The sequence below is a fragment of the Athene noctua genome, chromosome 9, assembly GCF_965140245.1.
Source record: "Athene noctua chromosome 9, bAthNoc1.hap1.1, whole genome shotgun sequence".
In the NCBI taxonomy this organism is placed as follows: Eukaryota; Metazoa; Chordata; class Aves; order Strigiformes; family Strigidae; genus Athene; species Athene noctua.
In genome coordinates, this window is record NC_134045.1 from 14,518,867 (window position 1) to 14,539,244 (window position 20,378).

At 40.6% G+C, this 20,378-nt stretch overlaps 1 protein-coding gene across 10 annotated transcripts in view; it reads left to right on the top strand.

The window, feature by feature from the left end:
* The window catches only part of ZNF536 (zinc finger protein 536), a 352,088-nt gene that overhangs the window by 277,792 nt on the left and 53,918 nt on the right, over nt 1-20,378 (top strand). The window contains exon 9 of one of the 10 annotated variants that reach the window (XM_074912944.1): nt 10,370-10,410. The exons of the other annotated variants lie outside the window; for them this stretch is intronic. Within the exon in view, the coding sequence (XP_074769045.1) occupies nt 10,370-10,383 (14 nt within the window). The 3' untranslated portion in view covers nt 10,384-10,410. The remainder of the gene's footprint in view (nt 1-10,369; nt 10,411-20,378) is intronic. 10 annotated transcript variants of the gene reach the window in all.

Genomic DNA, 20,378 nt, shown 5'->3' on the forward strand with positions numbered 1-20,378 from the left:
TGCACTATCAGAACAAAGCCCTGAATTACAGCTTCCTATTGTATGCCAATATAGTGTCATTTAAAGTCTCAAACCAGCCAAAAGCTCTCACAACCTCACCCTCTCCACCAGCCTGGATACAGAAATAGTCAGATCTTTTTGTTCATGATTAACTGACTCATGCTTAGAAATCATCAATTTAAAACCCATTTCAGGCAAAGTAACTAGAATGTTCTTTGCATGGACATAGCAGTATATTTAAATTACAAAAGTGCCCAAAAGGTGCTGAAAATATCCTTAATAATTTTCTGAGGATATAGCAAATTTTGTGCTAATTACAGTTATTTGCATCCCCTCCCCCCTCCAAAAAGGGTCTCAGAGAAGTAGAAGGAAATTTGGACACATAATGTACACTGACAGCTCCTACAGTGTGATGGGGAGGTACAATTTGAGACTGTCACAGGGCTACGCTCAGCTTCATAGAGATGGGATTTCTCTACATGCTAAAGTATGAGGAAGGCTAAATAACTCACAGGTGTCAACGGCACCAAAGAATTATGTGTCTGACCTATGATAGAATAAATCTAATTTCCTGCTTAACGCCACAAGACATCCCTTTAAGTGCAATAAAAATTTACCATTTCCCCCTCCTAATTATCTTTTACAATTTTCTCAAATTTATAAAAACAAGATTTTCCAATTTTTAAATATTTTTTTTTACTGGTAGATTGTGCTCTTTAGTATCATTTTACATAATTTAATACAATTTGTTCCATCCATTGGTTTTCATGGAGATACAAGCTGTTCGTTTGTGAGAAAGCTGGCATAGGAGCGAACGTTGGCAAAGAGTCACCTCCAGGAGTTTATTCAGATTTCAAAGTTGCGTGGGGGCACCGGCCATTTTGAAGGAAATAAATTTTAACTTTGCTTCTTTTTTATATTCAATAATACTTGATTTTTTTTTTTTTTTAATGGTATAGTTGATAGCCTTTCCTTCCCCCCTTTCTCAGTCCTTGGCAAAGTGAGTCATTGTTATTTTGTCAGCTGAATAGCAGTAGCAGAAAATAATCTAAGCTTAAAGGAGAGGCTTTCTCTGAAACGTGCGTTACTGAATGAAAAGAACACAGGTGTTTCTTAATTATTTGTGCAGAAGGAAAAAGTAATGCTGAGCGGATGTGCTGCAATGATTAGTGCACTAAAGAGGAGAGGCCACAGTAAGATCCTCCTTTCTTCTCCCCGTGCCGCCCTTTCTCCCTCCTCCTTAGTGTCGGTGGGAGGTGGAGAGGGGACTGCACCCCTTGGCACCCTAGGAAGGTGTCGTTGGGCTGTCAGATGTCAAATAAAGCGTTGCTGTGACTGGGATGGGGTAAGGAATTCTGTGCATTTTTGTGGTTGAGGGGGTGGGGGTCCCCACTGGGAGTCTCCTCAAAGCGTCTCAGCGCATCCCCCCCCGGGCGCACCAAACCTCCCGGGTGTGGTTTGCCACCAGCAGAAAGGTGCACAGTGGGACTTTGGGGTTTGGCAGTCATGAAGGCAACATGCTACCACCCTATATCTCCTAACAACAGCTCTGTCTTTCCATTGCAAGTATTTTTAAACTGCATTAAACAATCAAAGATTCATTATCCTGGTGTAGATGCACGTTTTGTGGAGGCTGGCACCATGAATCTGAATTGTGTTTCTGAATGTGGACTCTGGACCCACTGCCCTGCATAGTCCGTGGGGCTTGTGTCAGCTGGATGCTGTATTGGGGTGCTCGGTGAGATGGTTCTGGCTTTGCACTTGGGTATGGAAGAACCGGTCTGGCTGCTGGCAGTGCATACAGAGAGCATCCGTCTCCATCCTGTACGGTCCTCAGAAATATGAGGAAGGGGTTATGGAGAGCAAAATACTAAACTGAAAGGACACAGAGCAGTGGAGCTGGCAGGGTGCGGTGATCAGAGTGGGAGGTTAGCCAAGATGCCCAGCCGAAGCTGCCTCCTCCTGAGAAATGTGATGAACATGGATTTTTAATGATTTCAGGTTACCAGTTGCCCATGGTTTCAGCCAGGGCCATAATGCTCTCCCCCAGTACACCGTTAGGGATGTCGGGTCTCCTGGCTGTCTTTGGAGGTGCTCTGTCCCCCGTACCAACCAGACCCGTGTGTTGACAGTGCCAGGTCAAATGGTCGTGAGACAGGATCAGATGTCCCATTACACAGATACTGCTCAAATCATTGAGGTAGATTGCTCAGCTGAATTTTGTCTGGTTACTCATCAGAGTGAAATACAGTCAAATTCTCAAATTTTTACCTCCTGAAGTTGAAATACTCTTTCTCAAAACCTTGCTACTGTCTTCCACAAAAGTGAACAAAATGAGCTTTTTGATGTTTCCTTTGTAATGTGTGTGGTTTTTTGGTGGTGGTTTTATTTTGGGTTTTTTTTTTTTTTTTCATGAGCCCTGGTCCTTCTGACTGCTTATAGGAAAGCTCACTCACAACCCCAAAGAAAAAGCCCATATTGACTCTCACTCGTATTAAATGGTACAGGAATGCAAAGCCTCCAAAGAGGAAAAATATTCTATGCTTAAATAGCAGCTCCCTATTCTGCATAGCGGAAATCTTTTTTTTTTTTTTTTTTTTTTTTCTCCCCTCTCCTGAACCCCATTTCTCTCAGCTTTGCTGCCGATGTTTAACCACCAGCCTGATTCTGGGACTCACCTCTCAAATCTGGTGCAGAGCGTGCAGTGTCTCAGTGGCCCTGTTGATCTGATACCTTGTGCGGTCAGGGAAGCTTTCTTTTTTTTCTGTTCTCTGGTTTTGGTGCTTTTTGTAACCCTATCAAAGCAACCATGAGCCTTGTTCTCTCCTCTCCCTGGCCATCTGCTTGAAGCATCTGGTAATCAGGTGCAAGCCCCCACATCCAGAGCATTCATGCTTAAATTTGCAGCTACCTTGCCACCCACATTGGCTTTTGTTATACTGCCAAGATGTACCTCTTTGTGTACTCGATATGAGAGAGACTTAAATTCCACCATCAGCTACTGAAATTGTGATGGGCCAGGGTGACATTATCACCTTTGAACATAGATATGTATCAGCCTTCTCCCATTTTTCTCTGCTAGAGTCTCCAGCTAATCTCTGCTCCAATTGTTCATCGTACCCAAGCCATGTGTGTGCTGTGGAGGTACAGCTCTGAGTTGCAAATAATTTCTCAAAGAAATATCTCTGTCTAAAACATGATGATGCTTAATGTGCACTTGTCATTTCTGGGATTCTTCTTATATCCCTTTTTCCATCTGAGTAATCTCTGTGTATGTGTCTACATATAAGAGACAAATAGAGTCATTGTTCTGCTCCATATTTTAATTTCATATCTGTATTTTAGGGACATTGCTGCCTTCCCAACAGACTGACTAAGTATTACAAACTGCCAAATTTAGGCTTTGGGAAGTGGCTGCAACTGAAATTGCCCGTTGAATTTAAGAGCAGACAAATAATTTTGTCAAAAACACCAAAGCCAATGACCTTGAGCACCATCCCCTGTCCCTTACAAAGGGATCCCAAAAGGAGAAAAGCTCCACTGCTGCTGATTTGTCTTTCCACAGCCCCAGATTAGAAAAGAGAAAAGCCTCTTGACTTCTGATTTTCTACCACAGGACAATCTTCACATATATTCGTTCTGTTAGAGTAGAAATATCAAACTGAAGCCCCTCATTGTGGAAGGATAGAGAGATGCAAGGTATTTACTAGCTTCTGTGTTTGGATGGGAAGAATGCCCATCTGTTTGAGCAGGATTGGTTTTATAACACAATAGGAGTCACAAATAAAAGTCTGAGGGCAAGGTGGGCCCTGATTTTGGAGCCGCCCCATTAGGTGCTGATCTTGTGGAGCAATGCACCCAAGCAAAACTGGGAACAGCTCCGGCTGACCCGATGTGCCTCCCATCCCACCGAGGGGAGGTCAGCAACTTGGCTTTTCTGGCCTCTGAAAATCACCCACAACAGGCATGGGACATGCCCTGAGGTGTCTTTGGTGGGGTCTGCCTAGCCAAATCTCAGGCTTGCTGCCCAGCACCAGCACACCAGCAGCAGGGGCAGTTTCTTAAATTAGGTGCTGCGTTTTTCAGTAAAACATAGCATTTATTTGATGATCCTGAGGTGCTGGCTGCATCATGTAATAAGAAATGTGCTCAGGAGAGGCAGAGGCATGGAGAATGGTGGCAAAGTAGTACAATTCCAGAATGATCCTATAAATCAGTCTTACAGTACAAGTATTTTCCTATGTTGGTAGCTGAGACCAGCTCAGCTTGTAGCTGAGAGATGTAGGAGATGGTAAAACATCAAACAGAAGTGGCAACTGTCTTTCATTACTTACTCCAATTAATGCTGTGTTGTTCTTGGTATATCTATCTATAATTTTTTTTTTCCTTCACAGACTGCTTATTCACTGTTGGCATATTCCATTACACCTTTTTTTAATGTGATATAAAAAAAAAAAAGCTATAAATGGCTATAACGCGCTTTTTTTTTTTTTTTTTTTAAAGTTTAAGGTTGATTAAAAAACAGCCTTTGGTGTAATTGCTCAGTGAAGTTATAAAGTATGTTATTCATGGGGATGGTTTCTCAGCATTTGAAGAAAATTTCAAAGGTAAAGAAGAAACCTGCAGCATGTTTGTTTAAAACATGCAACATTTTGCCAGGTAACTTCTCTGAATTAAAGATAGCAAAGCTATAATTGTTATTTTTGGACCTGTTTGGTCTAGGGTATTTTAGGCTTTGTCAATATGTGATTCCTCCCTGACCCTTGAAATATGAACTGAAGCAGGTATTTGTATACATGAATGTGACGTGTTACATCCATGTGTGACTCCATGTTCGGCACGGCATCGTTCTGCTGTCTATGGATGCACCTGCCCTTACAGATTGCCCAGATAATGCTATGGCTGTTTGCATGTGTGATTTTCACAGAATATAAGAAAAAAACAGTAAATGCATTAAATATGGCTTCAGAGAATTTTTTTCACAGAAAGCGCTGGAAAGCCTTTATTGGTTGTTGCAAAAGTCAGAAATAAATCCACAGGGATTTTTCTACAAATGGGTAAAATAGAGGAGTATTTAGAAGAGGCCTTATTGGCTTGAGTCATGAAGCTGGCTTTCTCTGAGTGTTGTGCCGTAAGTTTAGTGGGAAAAGTTTGACAGCAATTTAATTTTCATTGACAAATACTGTCATAATATTGAGGGAAACTGTATCAACAGTAGTGGTCGATGCTCAACCAGTCATATGGACTGGACGAGCTTACCATATGCTTAACTACAAACTTCTCTTGGAAAGCTCCTTTAAAACACTTGACAAGCTTAAGATACTAGTCAGTAATGAGCTTGAACAGAACATGTGAAGTTTTACATTTTGTATAGAAAATGGATTAGTGTTTATGTGTTTCCTGTACAGAAGAGATTTGTATGCTGGTATCTGTGTAGCTACAATGCCTGCATGCATTTCTATAGCCTGAGGTTCACCTCGTCAAAGGAAATTTAAAAGTGAAAATGCAAAAAAAACCCCCCAAACCCCAAATACTTTATTTCTTCTGCATAGCATTAAGGTGAGAATCTTTTCATTTATGTTGCACATACACTGTTTGAATTTGCAGTTTCTGGTAGTAATGGGAATGCCAAAAAACACAAACCAAGGCAACCCCCATATTAGCATGACAATTATTACAGCAGGTGAGAGGTCCAGGCTTTCATTAATGTGCAGTATTACTACCTTCTCCTAGCAATGAACCTTTTAGGCTGATCGCTGCCTTTAGTGTTTTTTACAGTGAACCTATAGATTTCTGTGTATAATTTCACACAGTCTCTGAGTGTTTGAGCTGGTGTCTGTCTACCTGACGGCAGGATCAAATCAGGTATCCAGAGATGCAAATGCTTCATCTTGCATCTCAGTGGGTTTTTTGTGGGTCTGGCTGATAGAGTCTTGGTCTAAATGTGTCCTGTTTACCCCCTTATCCCTCGGCAATATACTGTGGCACACAGATTTCAGGCCCTGTATGTTTTGTCTGTTTGTTGGTTTTTTTTTTTTAATGCATTCACTCACACACTCATAGACATACATACACACACACACATATATATATATATATATATATATATATGCTTGCATGTATTTAATGTATTTTTGACTGTGGCCAAATACTGCACCAGGTTAGAGACTCAGTTAGATAATTCAAACAGAAGTCTGACCTGATTCTGTCTTAATTTGCTATGTTTTGTTAGCACTGAGCCATTTGTAATTTAGTTACATGTACAGTAGTTCAGTGATGAGCAAGTTTAAACAATATGGAAGGCATAATGTATGCTTACATGAAAAGCATACAGCCTTTCATTGCACTTTGTACTTGGGAATCATTTTCTTTTTTTCAGTTTTGCTGTGCTTTCCTGTCTGAAAAGTAACTCTCCTCATTAAAAAGAATTTTAAAATAGCGTTAAAAATATTAGCAGAAAATAGCAGTTTCTGTGGATGGTTCAGCCATGGCACATTTTCTTAGTGTAAATATTTTGAAAACTGTTTTCATTTCCAAGGTTTAGTGTTTTAAAGATACTTCTTGTACAGCAAAAGTAGAATTAAGCCTGACTTGGATCCCTTTACCCCTCTGTAAATCAGATGTGACTCCTGAAATGGCACTTTTACAGATTAGATAAGAATCAAGTTCGTTTTTTTGTTGGCACATTGGTCAAATCTCCTGCCACTAAGTATAGTAACTGCTCTTTATTTTCCAAGTGAAAGGGATGGATGATCCCCTCAGTTTTCTCAAGTCATTGCTCTTGCCCCTTATTTATCCCTATTAAATTTTATTTCTTGTCTACAACCAGGATTTAGACTGCTTGGCCTCAAATTAGATGGGTCTAGATGGTACCATCTGCTGAATGCTTAACAGCTATTAAGATTCTTAGTTTTTTAGCATGTTTTTTTAATGTATTCATCTGATGAGGAAAAGAAAGCAAAAATGGTGTCCAGCATTATTCATTTTATCAGTTTGGCAACGAAAGCACATTGGCATGGGTACATTCCTTGTAGTAAGTGCCTGAGAGTACAAGTGTAAAGACAGCTTTGAAGCTTGCCACGAGATCCTGTTTTATTAGCAGAGATGCGTGAACCCACCTGCCACAGGCTGGAAATGTTAAAAAATCATAATATGGTGGCCTGAGATGGCCAAAACAGCAACTGTTGTAATGGTGTGTTGGCCATGGTCTTTTCCTGGCATGGTGCATCACTTCTCTGGTTTATGTCAGAAATATTCATTATCTTGAAGTATTGCATCCCTCACCTTTACCAGATCACTACGTTAACAGTAAAGATGTAAAATCTATTTGAAGAAATGAGAAGGGATGGCTGTGCAGCTGCAGCACAAGAGGCGCAAGCGTCCATGGGTCCCCAGCCATGCCGCTGCCCTTCGGGTACCCCTCTCCCAGCACCCGTCCTGCGCGAGCAGAGCCTCGGGCCCTGCACTCAGCCTCGCCTTGTGGACACCTCCCGTCTCATTCAGCGCTACCCTAATCACCAACATGGCATGGAACAAAATTCCCACCACTTTCCTTTGTCTGTTGCTAATGCGAGAGCAGTTCTTCCAAAGCAACCTGCAGGACCTTGCTCTGCAGCGCTGCCAACCCGGTGTGTCACCACCAGGTTTTTATTCATCCTGCTTAGAGACGCATTTATCAGCTGGTTTTGAAACCTCATTTTGCATTTAAAAGTGCAATAATTGGACCAAAGACAATGCTGGTATATGCTTTCTTTTTTTTTTAAAAAAAAAAATAAAAGCCAATGGAAGATGATCTTGGGTGGGGGGCTAAGTGACTGTGGGAATTTGCCTTTCGGTGGAATGAATCCAAACACTAGCGTCATGATCTGGGCTGTTTTGGGTGCTTTTCAAGTACTTATTTGCATTGATATGATCAAACACCCAGTTCAGAATGGCTGCTTTAAACTCAACAAAACGAACGTGGGGATTCATTGAGGGTGAATCCAAAATTGTGTCTGGAGCTTTGTGCCTCCCTTTTAACAAGACCTTTTCTGTGTTCACTTTTTAAACGATGACACCATACCGGGGGTTGTCGTTCAACAGATTGTTGGTTCTTTTAACAATTTGTTCAATGGAGGAGGAGGAGGAGGGAGTAGAGGCAGCTATATTTGTCACTACTGTTGTTCAGTAGAATAATTGATTTTTCCAGTTTGGCAAACAATTCCCATTTTCTGCTGCTTTATTATTCCCCGCCCCCCCCCCCCCCCCCCCCCCCATGTCTTCAACAAAAGACACTTTTCCCTTCCAATTCTTAATAGCAATTTGCAGTCTCAGCTTTCTTGGTTGAGAAAACTGGGTCCAAGAAGGAACTAGTGATTTGCTTACTGGCTTTGTGGCAGCACCCGCAGACTGAGCCTTGCTGCATCTTTGGTGCTGGTCCAGCTGGGAGGAGTAGCCTCCCCAAAACTGCACTGCTATGTGAGTATCCCCACATTTCTACCCTGTAAACACAGGACTTCTTTTGACTCCATAGCAGTTGTTTTTTTTTTCTTAGCAGTTGTTTTGCAAGATTTTCCTCTCTTTTTTTTTTTTTTTTTTTTAATGGAAGTTTTATGGAAGGAGCCATGGAGGTGTTGAACCCTCAGGGAAGATCTTCATGCTATATACATTTGGCACAGTAGATGATCTGCCCGTGCCTTGCTCTTTGAGCTGTAAGGCTCCGTGCTTTGATGGTACCTGGGTTTTGGCCAGGGCAGTAACTGGTGGCAGTCTGTGAGTTAGCTAGGGGATGTTGACTGCGTGATGGGGAGTATTTAGTGGTTTTGTAAGCTTTGATTTAAAAAAAAGCTTTTTTACTAATTTTGGTAGTTCTACAGTATAATTTTTTCTTTTTATAACTGTTTTTCTACCAATAAAATCTCTTTGTATCCAAGGCTCTGATGGTGTTACTTCTGAGGCTGATATCTGTGGGACTTGCGCCGCACAGTACCAAGGACTCCCTCTTTACATTGAACCACAAGAAAAAGGCTGCTCAGTCTCTCACATGAGGCACCCAGCAGTATTTCCCAGGAATGGATGTAGCCAGCTTCTGCTGAACTTACTCCTTAAAATCCTGTTAGCTTTTGGTATTTGGGCTAAATATCGCATGGACTGGTTTTGAGAGCTGATATGAGTTGGTCAGCCCTGCGTGTCCCTGTCTCACCATCACTGCACCGGCCTGTATCCACACTGGTGCCGAGTGTGAAAGCTCAGGCAAGGTCAGAAGCAGCACCATGTGCTGATGCTGTGGAGAGAAGGGAAAGAGGGTTGGCCATAAACTGTCCTGCGTTCAGAAGCAGAACCAATGGGACAGGTTTGATCAGTGTTTGTCCACCATGTGAGTGCAAGGCTGGAGTTGTGGCCAGACTAGCATCTTATCCCTCATAACCGAACTGCTGCTCCCATGGAGAGATGCAGGTTTGTGTGTTGAAAAGGGGTAAATGGAGCAATGTTGGAAGAAATAATGCAAATGCCACGCCTCTATTAGAACAAGATGCTGCCTTTTTTTTTTTTTTTTTTTAATATAATTGGTTTAAGAATTACCCCAGCTGGAGGCAGCACTCTCTATAGTATGCTGGCTAGGATTTTTATTTTTTTAAAATCTCTTTTTGGAGGTGGGAGGTGGTTCCCCAGACTCTTGCCTTTGGTTCCTGTGGCATCCAGGCACACTGGGTGCTGCTCTGGGGAAGCATCTCGCTGGCCTGGGGCGTGCGGGAGGTTTGCGCCTCTGCTCTAGGGAACTTGTGCATATATCTGCTGCCAAATTTTGAAAGCCCTTTTAATGTAAACACGTACAACCTTCTCCAAAAAAGGCCTTAAAGCTCCAGTACAGAACTATATTTGCATGTTAAACTTAAAAACATATTTAATATATTACCAGTAATTGATTTAATGTACAAGTAAAACCAACTATGCATAAATTAGTAAACTACTTGCAAGAGTGCAATAATTGCTCAGATTTGAGTGAATGAAGTGGTTAAGGCTTCTATTTACTAGCTTTGTTAAGCATAAATGTCTAACGTTTAAACTTCAATTTCTTCAGCACCAGCCCTCTAAGAGCATTCAAAAACATGACTGAATTTTGCAAGTTACTGTAATTTGTGGAAGGCTTTTTCCAAAGCTTCTAAAGTCAGATAAAATAATTAAAAAAAAAAAGTCTTTTCTTTTCCTTTCCTTTTTGTTTATTACAAATTGGGTATAATAATCTTGTCTAGTTTAAGTATTAGAAAGGTGAACATGCATCACTAACAACAGGATTTTATGAACATTTTTGTAATATTATATAATATTTAAATTTATGTTGTTTTTTAAAAAAATTTACATGTAGTAATTAATTTTGTCTTACTGACAGATGATTCTCAATGACTGATTTTCAAGAAAAAATCCAGACAGGTATTTTAACACTTTGTTTTCATTCTAGACACCTTGCATTCATGGGTCTGGTTGTAATTAAGGGGTGCTATACTAGGCTGTTGTAAACTAAAGTTTAGTGCTATTTATATGAGTTCCCATAGCTCTATCTTCATGGTAATCTTTCTTCTGGATGGGCGGTGGGAGTGTAGATCAAGAAGACACCTGCTTTGCTCTGAACAAAATATACCTGTGCCGTGCATTACCCAAACCATCCCCTCCTGGTTTTTGGGTAGCCAGTAATGGAGCATGATGGCAGGCAGTGGGACCCCCACCTTCTCTCTTCTCCTTGCGAGAGCCTCTGAATCTACCTTCTGTCCCAGCATGAAGTAGCATGGTGGTGACATTTAGCTGCAGAATGGGAAATACATAATGTGTGTCCCCTGTTAGTATTAGACCATGACTTCCCAAGCAGTGAGGGAGGGAGGAAGGTATGCGGGGCAGCCAGGGACACAGCGCATGTTGCACAGAGAGAGCCCTCCTCGTGCTACTCGAGTGCCACAAATTTACCTGCCTCCCTCTTTCACCCTCTCTTTCCTCTCTATTGATCCACATCTTAGTCTTGTGATCTGTGTATTTCTAGTATTTGTTACAGCATACTTGCAGAGGGTGACATTGTTGTTAGGTGTCTCTTGGGCCTTCCACTACAAAAGCATTGTTTTTAAGGCTATACCCTGAAAGTCCATGCTCGGATTACATGGAGATAATTATCTTCCCAAAGCAGGGGTCGGTTTAGCTGCTGCTCACTGGACTTGTCTGTACATTCTGTGCAACTGAGAATAACAGCAAAGTCTGTGCTAGTGCCGAGCCTCATGGCCAGTTTTAGAGTGGTTTTGTATTGTAACTGAAAGAGTGAGAATGGGCTCAGTGCCTGTTTGAAATCAGTGAGAAACTTCATGGACTTGAGGAAGGTTTTGATTGTAAGCAAATCTGAAAATTTGTAACATTGAGAGTGTGTGGAGTTTTGTTGAGGGCATTTCTTACTTTGATTGGTTATTTCGTATTTGTTTGTTATGTTTTTGCAGGGTTTTTTTGGGGGGTGGTTGTGTTTTGGTTTGGTTTGTTTGTTTGTTTGTTTTTTAATATCTCCCCTGAACCCCATATTGTTGTATCTTTTCCTGGCTTGTTTTCCACCCTTCTCTCCTGCTCCTGGCCCCATCTGGAAGGCAAGCCCTGCTTGTCTGCCCGTGTCATCTTCTAGAGGGTCCCAACAGAAATGCTTCTCTGCAAGGTATCGCTCCTTGCTTGAAATCCTTAAGCCTTAAGAAGCGCCACTGAAATGCAGTTGTATAGGATCTCCTTTGCAGTGGGCCCTGTGCTGCTGGATTGCTGCTGTTTTGCTGAACACATTCAAGAATAAAAATGCATTATGGTATAGGCAATAAGGGCTATGCTATCAATTACGGACAGCTGTAGATACCAGTCTATCACTTGTACTGTGACTGTACTACTGTTGCATGTAAATCCCAATTTTTTCTGTGATAGTTTGACCAATAGAATTTCCAGCCTCACATTTCTAGTAACTTCATGCTGGGTTCATAAGACTTACTATGAGGGAAACATCATCAAGAGTATTCCCTTAAGGCCCATTTTTGTGATATATTTTTTGCTTGGAAAATAATAAAAACCTAACCAAAGCAGATTAAGTGAGTTAGATGTGATTGCAGATCTGCAGAGGCAGCCGGGCAGCAGGGCTCCTCTGCAGCCCAAAGGCACGGGGTGGCTCTTTGTGCATCCTGTGGCACCTCTCAATTACGTGCATGTTACATGCATGAAAACTTGCGGAGTTATGCCAGTTTACACTGCTTACCTGGCCCATGAGACAAATGTAACCGTCTTTATTTTGATATTTCGCTTGAATAGCAGCTCACATAGCTTTAAAGTACTGAAAGATGAAAAGCCAGGGACATCATTTCACTGTTCGTCTTTTCATTTGAATGAGTCACAGTGTAATATTTTTCCACTGGTTGCTAATGCTGCCCTGGGTTGCGTGTGACATTGACTATCATCTCTGTGTAAAGAAATTCCACTTAAATTCCATTAGTGCCTGCTTCTTCTTAGCTTCGGCTCGTGCCCACTTGTTGTTAGATACGGCTGTAACTTGAGTCTACTTTGGCAGTTGTGTGTTCCCTACCTTGGCTTTTAAAGAATACTGATCTGGTTTCATTTTGACCCATTGGAATAATTTTGTCACTCAGCTTTTTGGATATTCTGTACATGTCTAATGATAAAGATAGCCAAAGTTAGGGTACGGTCTCCCAGATATTTCCTCATTATCCCATTACACGCTGCAGGAATGATTTCGCACAGTTTAGTCAGTGCCTCGGTTAGGAAATTCCAGAAATATCTTTGCTTCTTTTTATGCTGACACTAGGTCCTAGGCTTAAGATTTTTAGAGTTTAATTTCTAATTATTCACCGTGCTTCTGCCTCTTTCAACTCTGCTAAGGAGAACAGCGAGTGGCGCCTGCCTTTTGTTCTTACCACAATGTTACTTGACATTTTTTCTTTATTGAATCGCATCCCATCACTTTCCTTGTTCACTAAAAGCCAGGCTGGATTTTTTTATTTATATATTGTCCCTTCATTCATATTGTCTGCAGCTTCTCCTCCATTTTCTACTTTGAATAAATTTCATCCCATTTTTGCATGCCATTGAAATAGAAATGGAATAAAATCAGCTTCTCTTGTGATCTTTGGGACAGGCCAGCTATCGCCTCCCATCACTCTTCTCTCTTGATGTTAGCATGCAGACTGCTGTGCCCTAATACACCATCCAGTTTGTTATGCATTATTTAGCTCACCCTCTTGTCAGAACTTGCGACACTGTAGCCTGTTAGGGGATCGTATAGCATTACCTTTCATAGAGTCCACGTAAATCATGTTCATGGCTTACTTCAGTTCTTTTTGAGGGTTTTCTTGGTTTATTTTTCCCCAAATATTCTATTAGTTTTGTTACGTATGATCTCCCTTTTGTGAATCCATGCTGAATATCTTTAATTAAATCATAACTTTCCCTATTTTGTCCCTGATTAGTGTTTCCAATATCTTTCCCACTGCTGAAATCAGGCTGACTGGTGTTTAATTTCCTTGATCTTCCCTAGAGCTGTTGTTATATATAGGTGTTACATTAGTCCTCCCATCCACAGGTACTTCCCCTGCTTCCAAAGACGTTCCACAGACATTTGCTAAAGGGTCCCTTTCCTTCTGCTTCTTCCTTCCAAATTCTGGCAGGCATCCCATCTACAGTAGCTTGTTTTGGACTTTAGCTACTTGAAGAAGTGCATTTTTACAGCTTCACATTCATTTCATTTATTCGTTTTTCTCATCCTTGGTAGCTGCTCCATGCTTTGGTGTTTGCAGCTGCCTTGGCCATAGATATCCTGCTTGGTGCCCCAGTTGGTTGGTTTGCTTGCGTGTGGTGTTGGGTGGCCTCATGCCAGCCTCTCCATGTGCATCCCAGTCCTTGATAAACCAAGAAACCATATTTGATGTTCAGAGGCTGAGGCCAGCATCCTGTCCCCAGACCGTCCTTTCTCCTCGATCTGAGATCTTCTGATTGCTATTTTGGATTCCCCAAGACAGAGTCTGCTTCTTTGACCCTTCATGTATTTTTGTCAGTCCACATGTGTATTTTCTGCTGATATGAACTCATCTTTGAACACTTGCCATTTCCGTATGGAGTTGTTTCCTCTGCTTCTTTATTCCATTCAGGGTCTGCTCCTCCTCTCATTGAAGTCAGCTGGGAGTTTTGCCATTGCCTTCCTCGAGAGCAGCAGCAAGCCTGCGATTCACTGACACTTTAAGCATTCTCTCAAAAATTAACCCTGCTGAAATTGAACATTGACATTGAGTTTTATATTTTAGTTGTAAATCCAACTCTAACTCCTTGAATGCTTCTTCTGTTAGAAGAACGGCTACTATGAAGAAGCCCATTAATTTTAATGTAACTCTCCATGGTTAGATTTGGGTCATAACATTTCCACTGTCATGGTTGCAAAAACAACATCAATAGAAAACTCAGGTTTCCTGGACACCGCACCGGATGCACCAAAATCCATTTGCCCTTCTTCCCTGTCATTCCCTCATACAAAAACTGCTCAAATAGTGTTTAAAACTTTGAAGAAAAAATACATAATTAAATGATAAGAGGAAAAAAAGCTAGGAAAATGAGGTTTTGAGGCGTTTGGTTTTTTAAGAGCAGTGTCTGAAAACTTTTAGTTTACGTTTCCCTTGCTAATAATGCTGAGAGTCACATGCCTCTGTCCCCACAAACCATCATGGAAACGAGCCCACAGGACCCGTGACTTCAACCAGAAAACTGCTGCTCTGTCCTTAGCTCACCCCACTGTGATGAAGGCTGGTACCACATATGGTATGTAAGCTCACACTTACTTCTCTGAGACCATAGAAACCCGAGTATGATGGAATACATCAGGGATGGAGTGGCAGCCTTGATTGCGAATATTTTTTGCTAAAGTCAGACACTGAATGTTACTGTAATGACATTTTATATCTTTCCTTCTGTATTCTAGCAGAGAGAGCCACAGGTGTTCCACTGGAATTACTCACACATTTATAGAATTGGACATTCTGTCATTAAATGGACTTAAAACTAAAAAGCCTTTGTCTGTGAAAGGTGACCAATAGAAAGGGACTTCAGATTATCTGATATCCCATAACTTAATCATATGGCTCTTAAGAGTAGGGCATAAGCAGCTGTGTCTCGCTAATATGCATGCAATATGTGTAAAGTGATATGCTTTAATTCTAAACTTGTTTTTAGCAGGAAGAAAAAAGCATTTAGATGAGGAACATTAAGATTCAGCATTAACCATTTTTTTTCCTCGGGGCAAAATTATTCATCACCTGATATTTATTAAGGCAACATTTTTATTTTATTGCTCTGTACTGTAAAGAGTCTTTCCAAACATTCTTAAAGTTGTGCAGGAAAGTTTTATAGGCAGATTTGCAGGCAATATTTAAAGTGGTTTTCAAAGTCAATGAATTTGAGAAAGATATTTTCCTTTTCCTAAATAGTAATGTTGTCAAATCTCACAGTGCAAATAACAGAGATAAGCAGTCATTTAATTTATTATTTAATTTTAATTTTTATTCATCCTCCCACATTATATAAACTTGATTTCTGTATTGTAGTGTTAATTGTTAGTTTGTGTTGGTTTAATCTCTCTTATTTAAGTATGTTTGCTTTAATAATATTAAAAAAAACTAAGACAAAGAAACTGTAGATTAGAGACTTTATTTTCAGGGTAAAATGATACGGATAAGTGAGCGTCAACTGACCAGAAATTATTTGCTTCTGTCTGTTAGACACGTAATGGAGTCATTTAACTAGTCAAATTAGGAGCTGTAGAAATGCACCATGCTTCATTACTGAGTTCGAATGGGCACCATTTTACATTTACGTCAAAAATTATCTCATAGCAAATTAATGTTTTCATTGTGCAGGGAAGCTGGAGCTGTGCAGTATCAGCACCACCTAGAGGATGCGACACAGATGGCTTAGAAATGTTTGTCAAATAAAAAACCGGAGACGAATAGATTATCTTTAAAAAGCAAAGTACTTCAAACAAACGTCTGCCTTCCCCAAAATAGCCCTGCAAGTTCTGCATGCTTTGCTTTCTTAAGCTACACCCATTCTGCACCATCCGTGCATTAGTGGCACACACACTTGCGAGTGTTTATCCCACATTTCAGATTGGCTGTTATGTAAAATCCTTCAGTGTTATTACCACTAGTTTTATATTTTTTAGTGTAAGAAGATGCTGTTAAAAGTCAGAGTATCACTTGAAAAATCCAGAGAACAAGCTCTGTAGCCAACTAGGAAGAATTTCCAGACAACACTGTGGAGGCTTTCTCTTCTTTGATATGTCCTGAAAAGCCAAAGAGGAAGAAGGAAGCTATTATTTAACAAATTACATACATATTTGACAAATGGAATCAAGCTAGTGCCTTCAAGTGTAGAAAAAAAGACAAAAGTGAGACAAAAGCGAGGGCAGCAGATAGACTTCCAGTTTGGAAAAGTTAGAGCAGAGTATAGATATGATGCAGGAACTAAAAAATGATAACAAAAGACTAGTAGCAATAATATAAATTGGACAGCGATAGTGGTTAGCTGTTTAAAGCATGGAGTGGTTTTGGGTGCTTAGCATTCACTTTCTCAAAGGGTATTTGGTGAACAGGAGGTGGTCTAAAATCTAACTTCTGTTGCTCTCTGGGGCAGGAGATGCTCATGGGTGGGACCCTGACAAACCCCGGCAGCTTCTGCAGCAGTGCCAGGGCATGGCGGGCACTCCTGGCATCAGACAACTAGATGACTTTCAAGGCAGGAAATTTTCATACCTAAGTGTTTCATGATGAAAGACTGTGGAGGCTAAGTGCCCTTGGCTGTGTGGTTTAGTGTTTCAGTACAACTCCTGGAATTTTGGAGAGGGAAAAGAATAACAAAGGAAAAGTTAGAAAGGGCTAGCGAGACCCGACATTGCATTGCTACAGCAGGTAGCGTGTGGGCAGGGGCCTGAGCCCTGCTCAGCGGTGACCTTTCCGTTCACATCGGTGGTCCTCAACTCTGGCCTGCGAACCATGGCCTTGGAAACCCTACAGCAGAGCAGTAATCCAGGACAGACCATCGTGGTCACCTAGTCCAGGCTTCTGACTGTGTGGGCCAAAAAGTATCACCCAGTAATTCTTTCAGGGAAATGGTTTTCTTGCACATGCAAATCCATGGCATCCGTGAGCAGCAATTTACAGGATTTGAACCTCAGATATGATCCGCATTAAATATATTTTATAAATTGACCAGAATATCTAAACATGTTTTCCAGTCTTATTAAATGTTGTGCATGCATAACTGAATTAATTCTCCATATTAATATTCTTAGAAGACATTTACAGAACAAAACAAAAACATCCACAAAGTATTTTGACACAAAGCACAGGAGCCAGAGACAAAGATGAGCCGAGAGGGGGAAGTGGACCAGAATTCATTTAGTATTACACTTATCTCTGGAGCAAATGATCACTCATTAATTAAAATGCTGCTGCCAATTGTAGTTGGAAGACAAAAATTCTTCATAATTGTGTCAAGTGTGTAATTTTTGTTAGTATATTATTATTTTTCATATTTCAATGAGATGCTCTTCAGGATCCTTTTGAAAAATCAAATAATTGCTTGTGATATTATTGCATTGCTAAGTATAGTGTCTTAAATACATACTGTGCTGTAAGTTCAAGAATTTGACAGTGGCTTTAGGGCCACGGTTATGATAATGCCAAATTGGTAGACGATAGAAGATGCCTATGAGCAAGTTTTCTTTTGTTCTAGACAAAGCTTTTTTTCCTTCTTTTTTTAAATGGCTTAAGCTCATTGCAGAAAAGGATTTCTTTGAAACAGCAAAGAAAAAATGTTAAGAGCCTTGCTTACAAGTACCCTGGTATCTTCTTTTTTTTTAACTGTAGAAGCACTTTACCTATTATCATGAATCTTGTCTGCAGAGATAGTTCAGCCTTCATGTTATGTTTACCAAGGCCAGACTAGAGGATCAAATAATTTATAACCATTCCTGTTGGGTTTTATGTAATAACTTTGGAACTCATATAAAGTAATGATCCACAAACTCTTTTAATGTTCATTATAAAATATGAAATATTTCTCAGAACCATTGCAATTATGTGACCAGACATAACTGTTTCACACATGAGTAAATACAGGGAGGTTTAACATAACTTTATTATCTTCCTGTCTTTTCCTCTCATTGATGTGATAATACTGTTTTAATATTTTTCTAAAGAAAAGTTAAGTAATTTCAGAATCTCTATTGAGGCCTAGTTTATTGGTTTTTGTAATAGAGTACTCAAGAATAATTGTATTTATGATTAGACTGATAGTAGTAAATGTTGTTGTGCTGAATAGGGGTAAAATACCCTGAAAGCTTTATATTATTATATGAATATATACACATACATCAGTAGGAAGACATTATTAATATCTGTCTGTCTGTCTATGCATTTATATTATGCTCATCATAGTATCAGTGCACCTCCTCTGGAGACTTTCTGGGGTTTAGCAGTTATTAAAATGTCAGTAGATAGAGGATGGCAAAACTCATTAAGACTACATAAAAAAAACATCCCAGGTCCTTGCCTGATACTTAGAACTAACCTTTAATTTCCCCCTCTTCTTCTCATCTTCTTGGATTAGACAAGACATGAAGTGCAGCCTGCCACAACCTAAACTCTCTGCTGAAGCTGTTTGATCAGCCCAAGCTCCTGTTAAACCTGGATGGGGACTTCGTTGACCTTTGGATAGTTTCTGTCCCATTCAGGCTAGGAGAAGCCTCTGAACTTTATGACTGATAGCTCTGAAGCTTTTCACATCTCTGTCTCTGTGCTGTACCTCTTACAGGAGCGATAGACACACAAGCCTATCTCTGAGATCCCGCCTGTGTGTCTGAGTTACAGCATATGCAGTGAACATTTGGTGCTAACGCAGGGAAAAATAAGCCACCCTAGAGAAAACAGCATGGAGAAAAAAAGTTCATAGCCCACAGAAGGATGGTCACCTTCCCCCTCTCCTTCAGTATGCAGAAGGGGGAGCAGGGTGAACATGTGTCTTCAAACTGGAAAATAGACTATACTATTTTTATTTTACCAACAAAAATTGGTAATATAAAGTAACGGAATTTTGGTCTCCAGCTGAATGGTACTAAACAAACATTATCAGAAAAAACGATCTTTGGCCAAAAGAACATAATCTAATTAAGAATGGCCTTAATAAGCAGAAGTAAATTTTTCCTAATTCTCCTGTTCCCTGCCTGACGTCTTTCGTCTGGCAGACACTTAGGGGTAGGAGCTGCATTTTCATTCCTGGTCTGTGCCATGCCAAGGGCAGAACCCTGCCATAGGGCTGGCTGCAGCACCTCCAGCCAGGGGAGTAACAGCAACAGGCATAATGGGGAGCTGGCATGGAGCTGGGCCTGAACCTTAGAACGTATTTTAGGCTGTGTATATGCTTGATGTCCTTTACACACCAGATACGTGGTTCTCCAGATAGTATTCTACATGCATACAGAAACTTTCAGAATGGGGTAATGTCTCCCCTTCCTGGCGCTGGTGTTTCACCAGCCAGCCTCCTTCACCCACGAGGACAAAGATTTGTCAAGCTCCCTCCTCCCGTGGCCACCCTGCCATAATAAATGGAGATGGCACTAGCACAGAGGTTTTGCAGTAGGGCTCAGGCTAGCTCAGTGACGCCGAGACCCGCTGACAGACCTTGGAGACGTTTTTCCTTTTTTACCTTTCTCAGACCACAAAGTGGTCTGATGTGGTACCATGGAGGGGCTTCACATCATCTCCATGGACTTCCAGGGCACTCAGAGGTTAAACTTCTTCACTCCCACCATCCTGCTCACTTCTCAATACTGTAGGCTTTGTGCAGGGAGGGGTAATTTTTATGCATTAGGAGAAGTGAATCCAGAAATGTTATTTTCATGAGTCAGGGATAACCTGCGAGATGCTAAGTGCTGAAGCAAAGCAGAGCTGTGAATCCGTTATACATGGTCATTCCTAATGAGAGAGAGAAATTCATTATTTCATGGAGTGAGTCCTTCTGTTGTATGGAATATTTGCAGGGCATTCTGTTCTCTTTACTTTTAAATTAAAATGTCTTTATTTTTGTCCTGAAGTGCTGGTGCATTGAAGACCGAGACCAGTTGTATTTAGCAGTAGCAAAATGTGGTATAACTAATGATACGATGAAAGGTATAATCTATGCAGAAGATGTGAAGGACATCAGTAATAAGACTGAGTCTCCATTTTCATATTTGAGATTAGTTTTGTACAATTTTAATTATGAAACAGTTTTTTGGTAGACAGTTTTTCTTATGAAAAATTTGAAATTTTGAAATTCAAGGGTAATTTTTATTTTCAGTA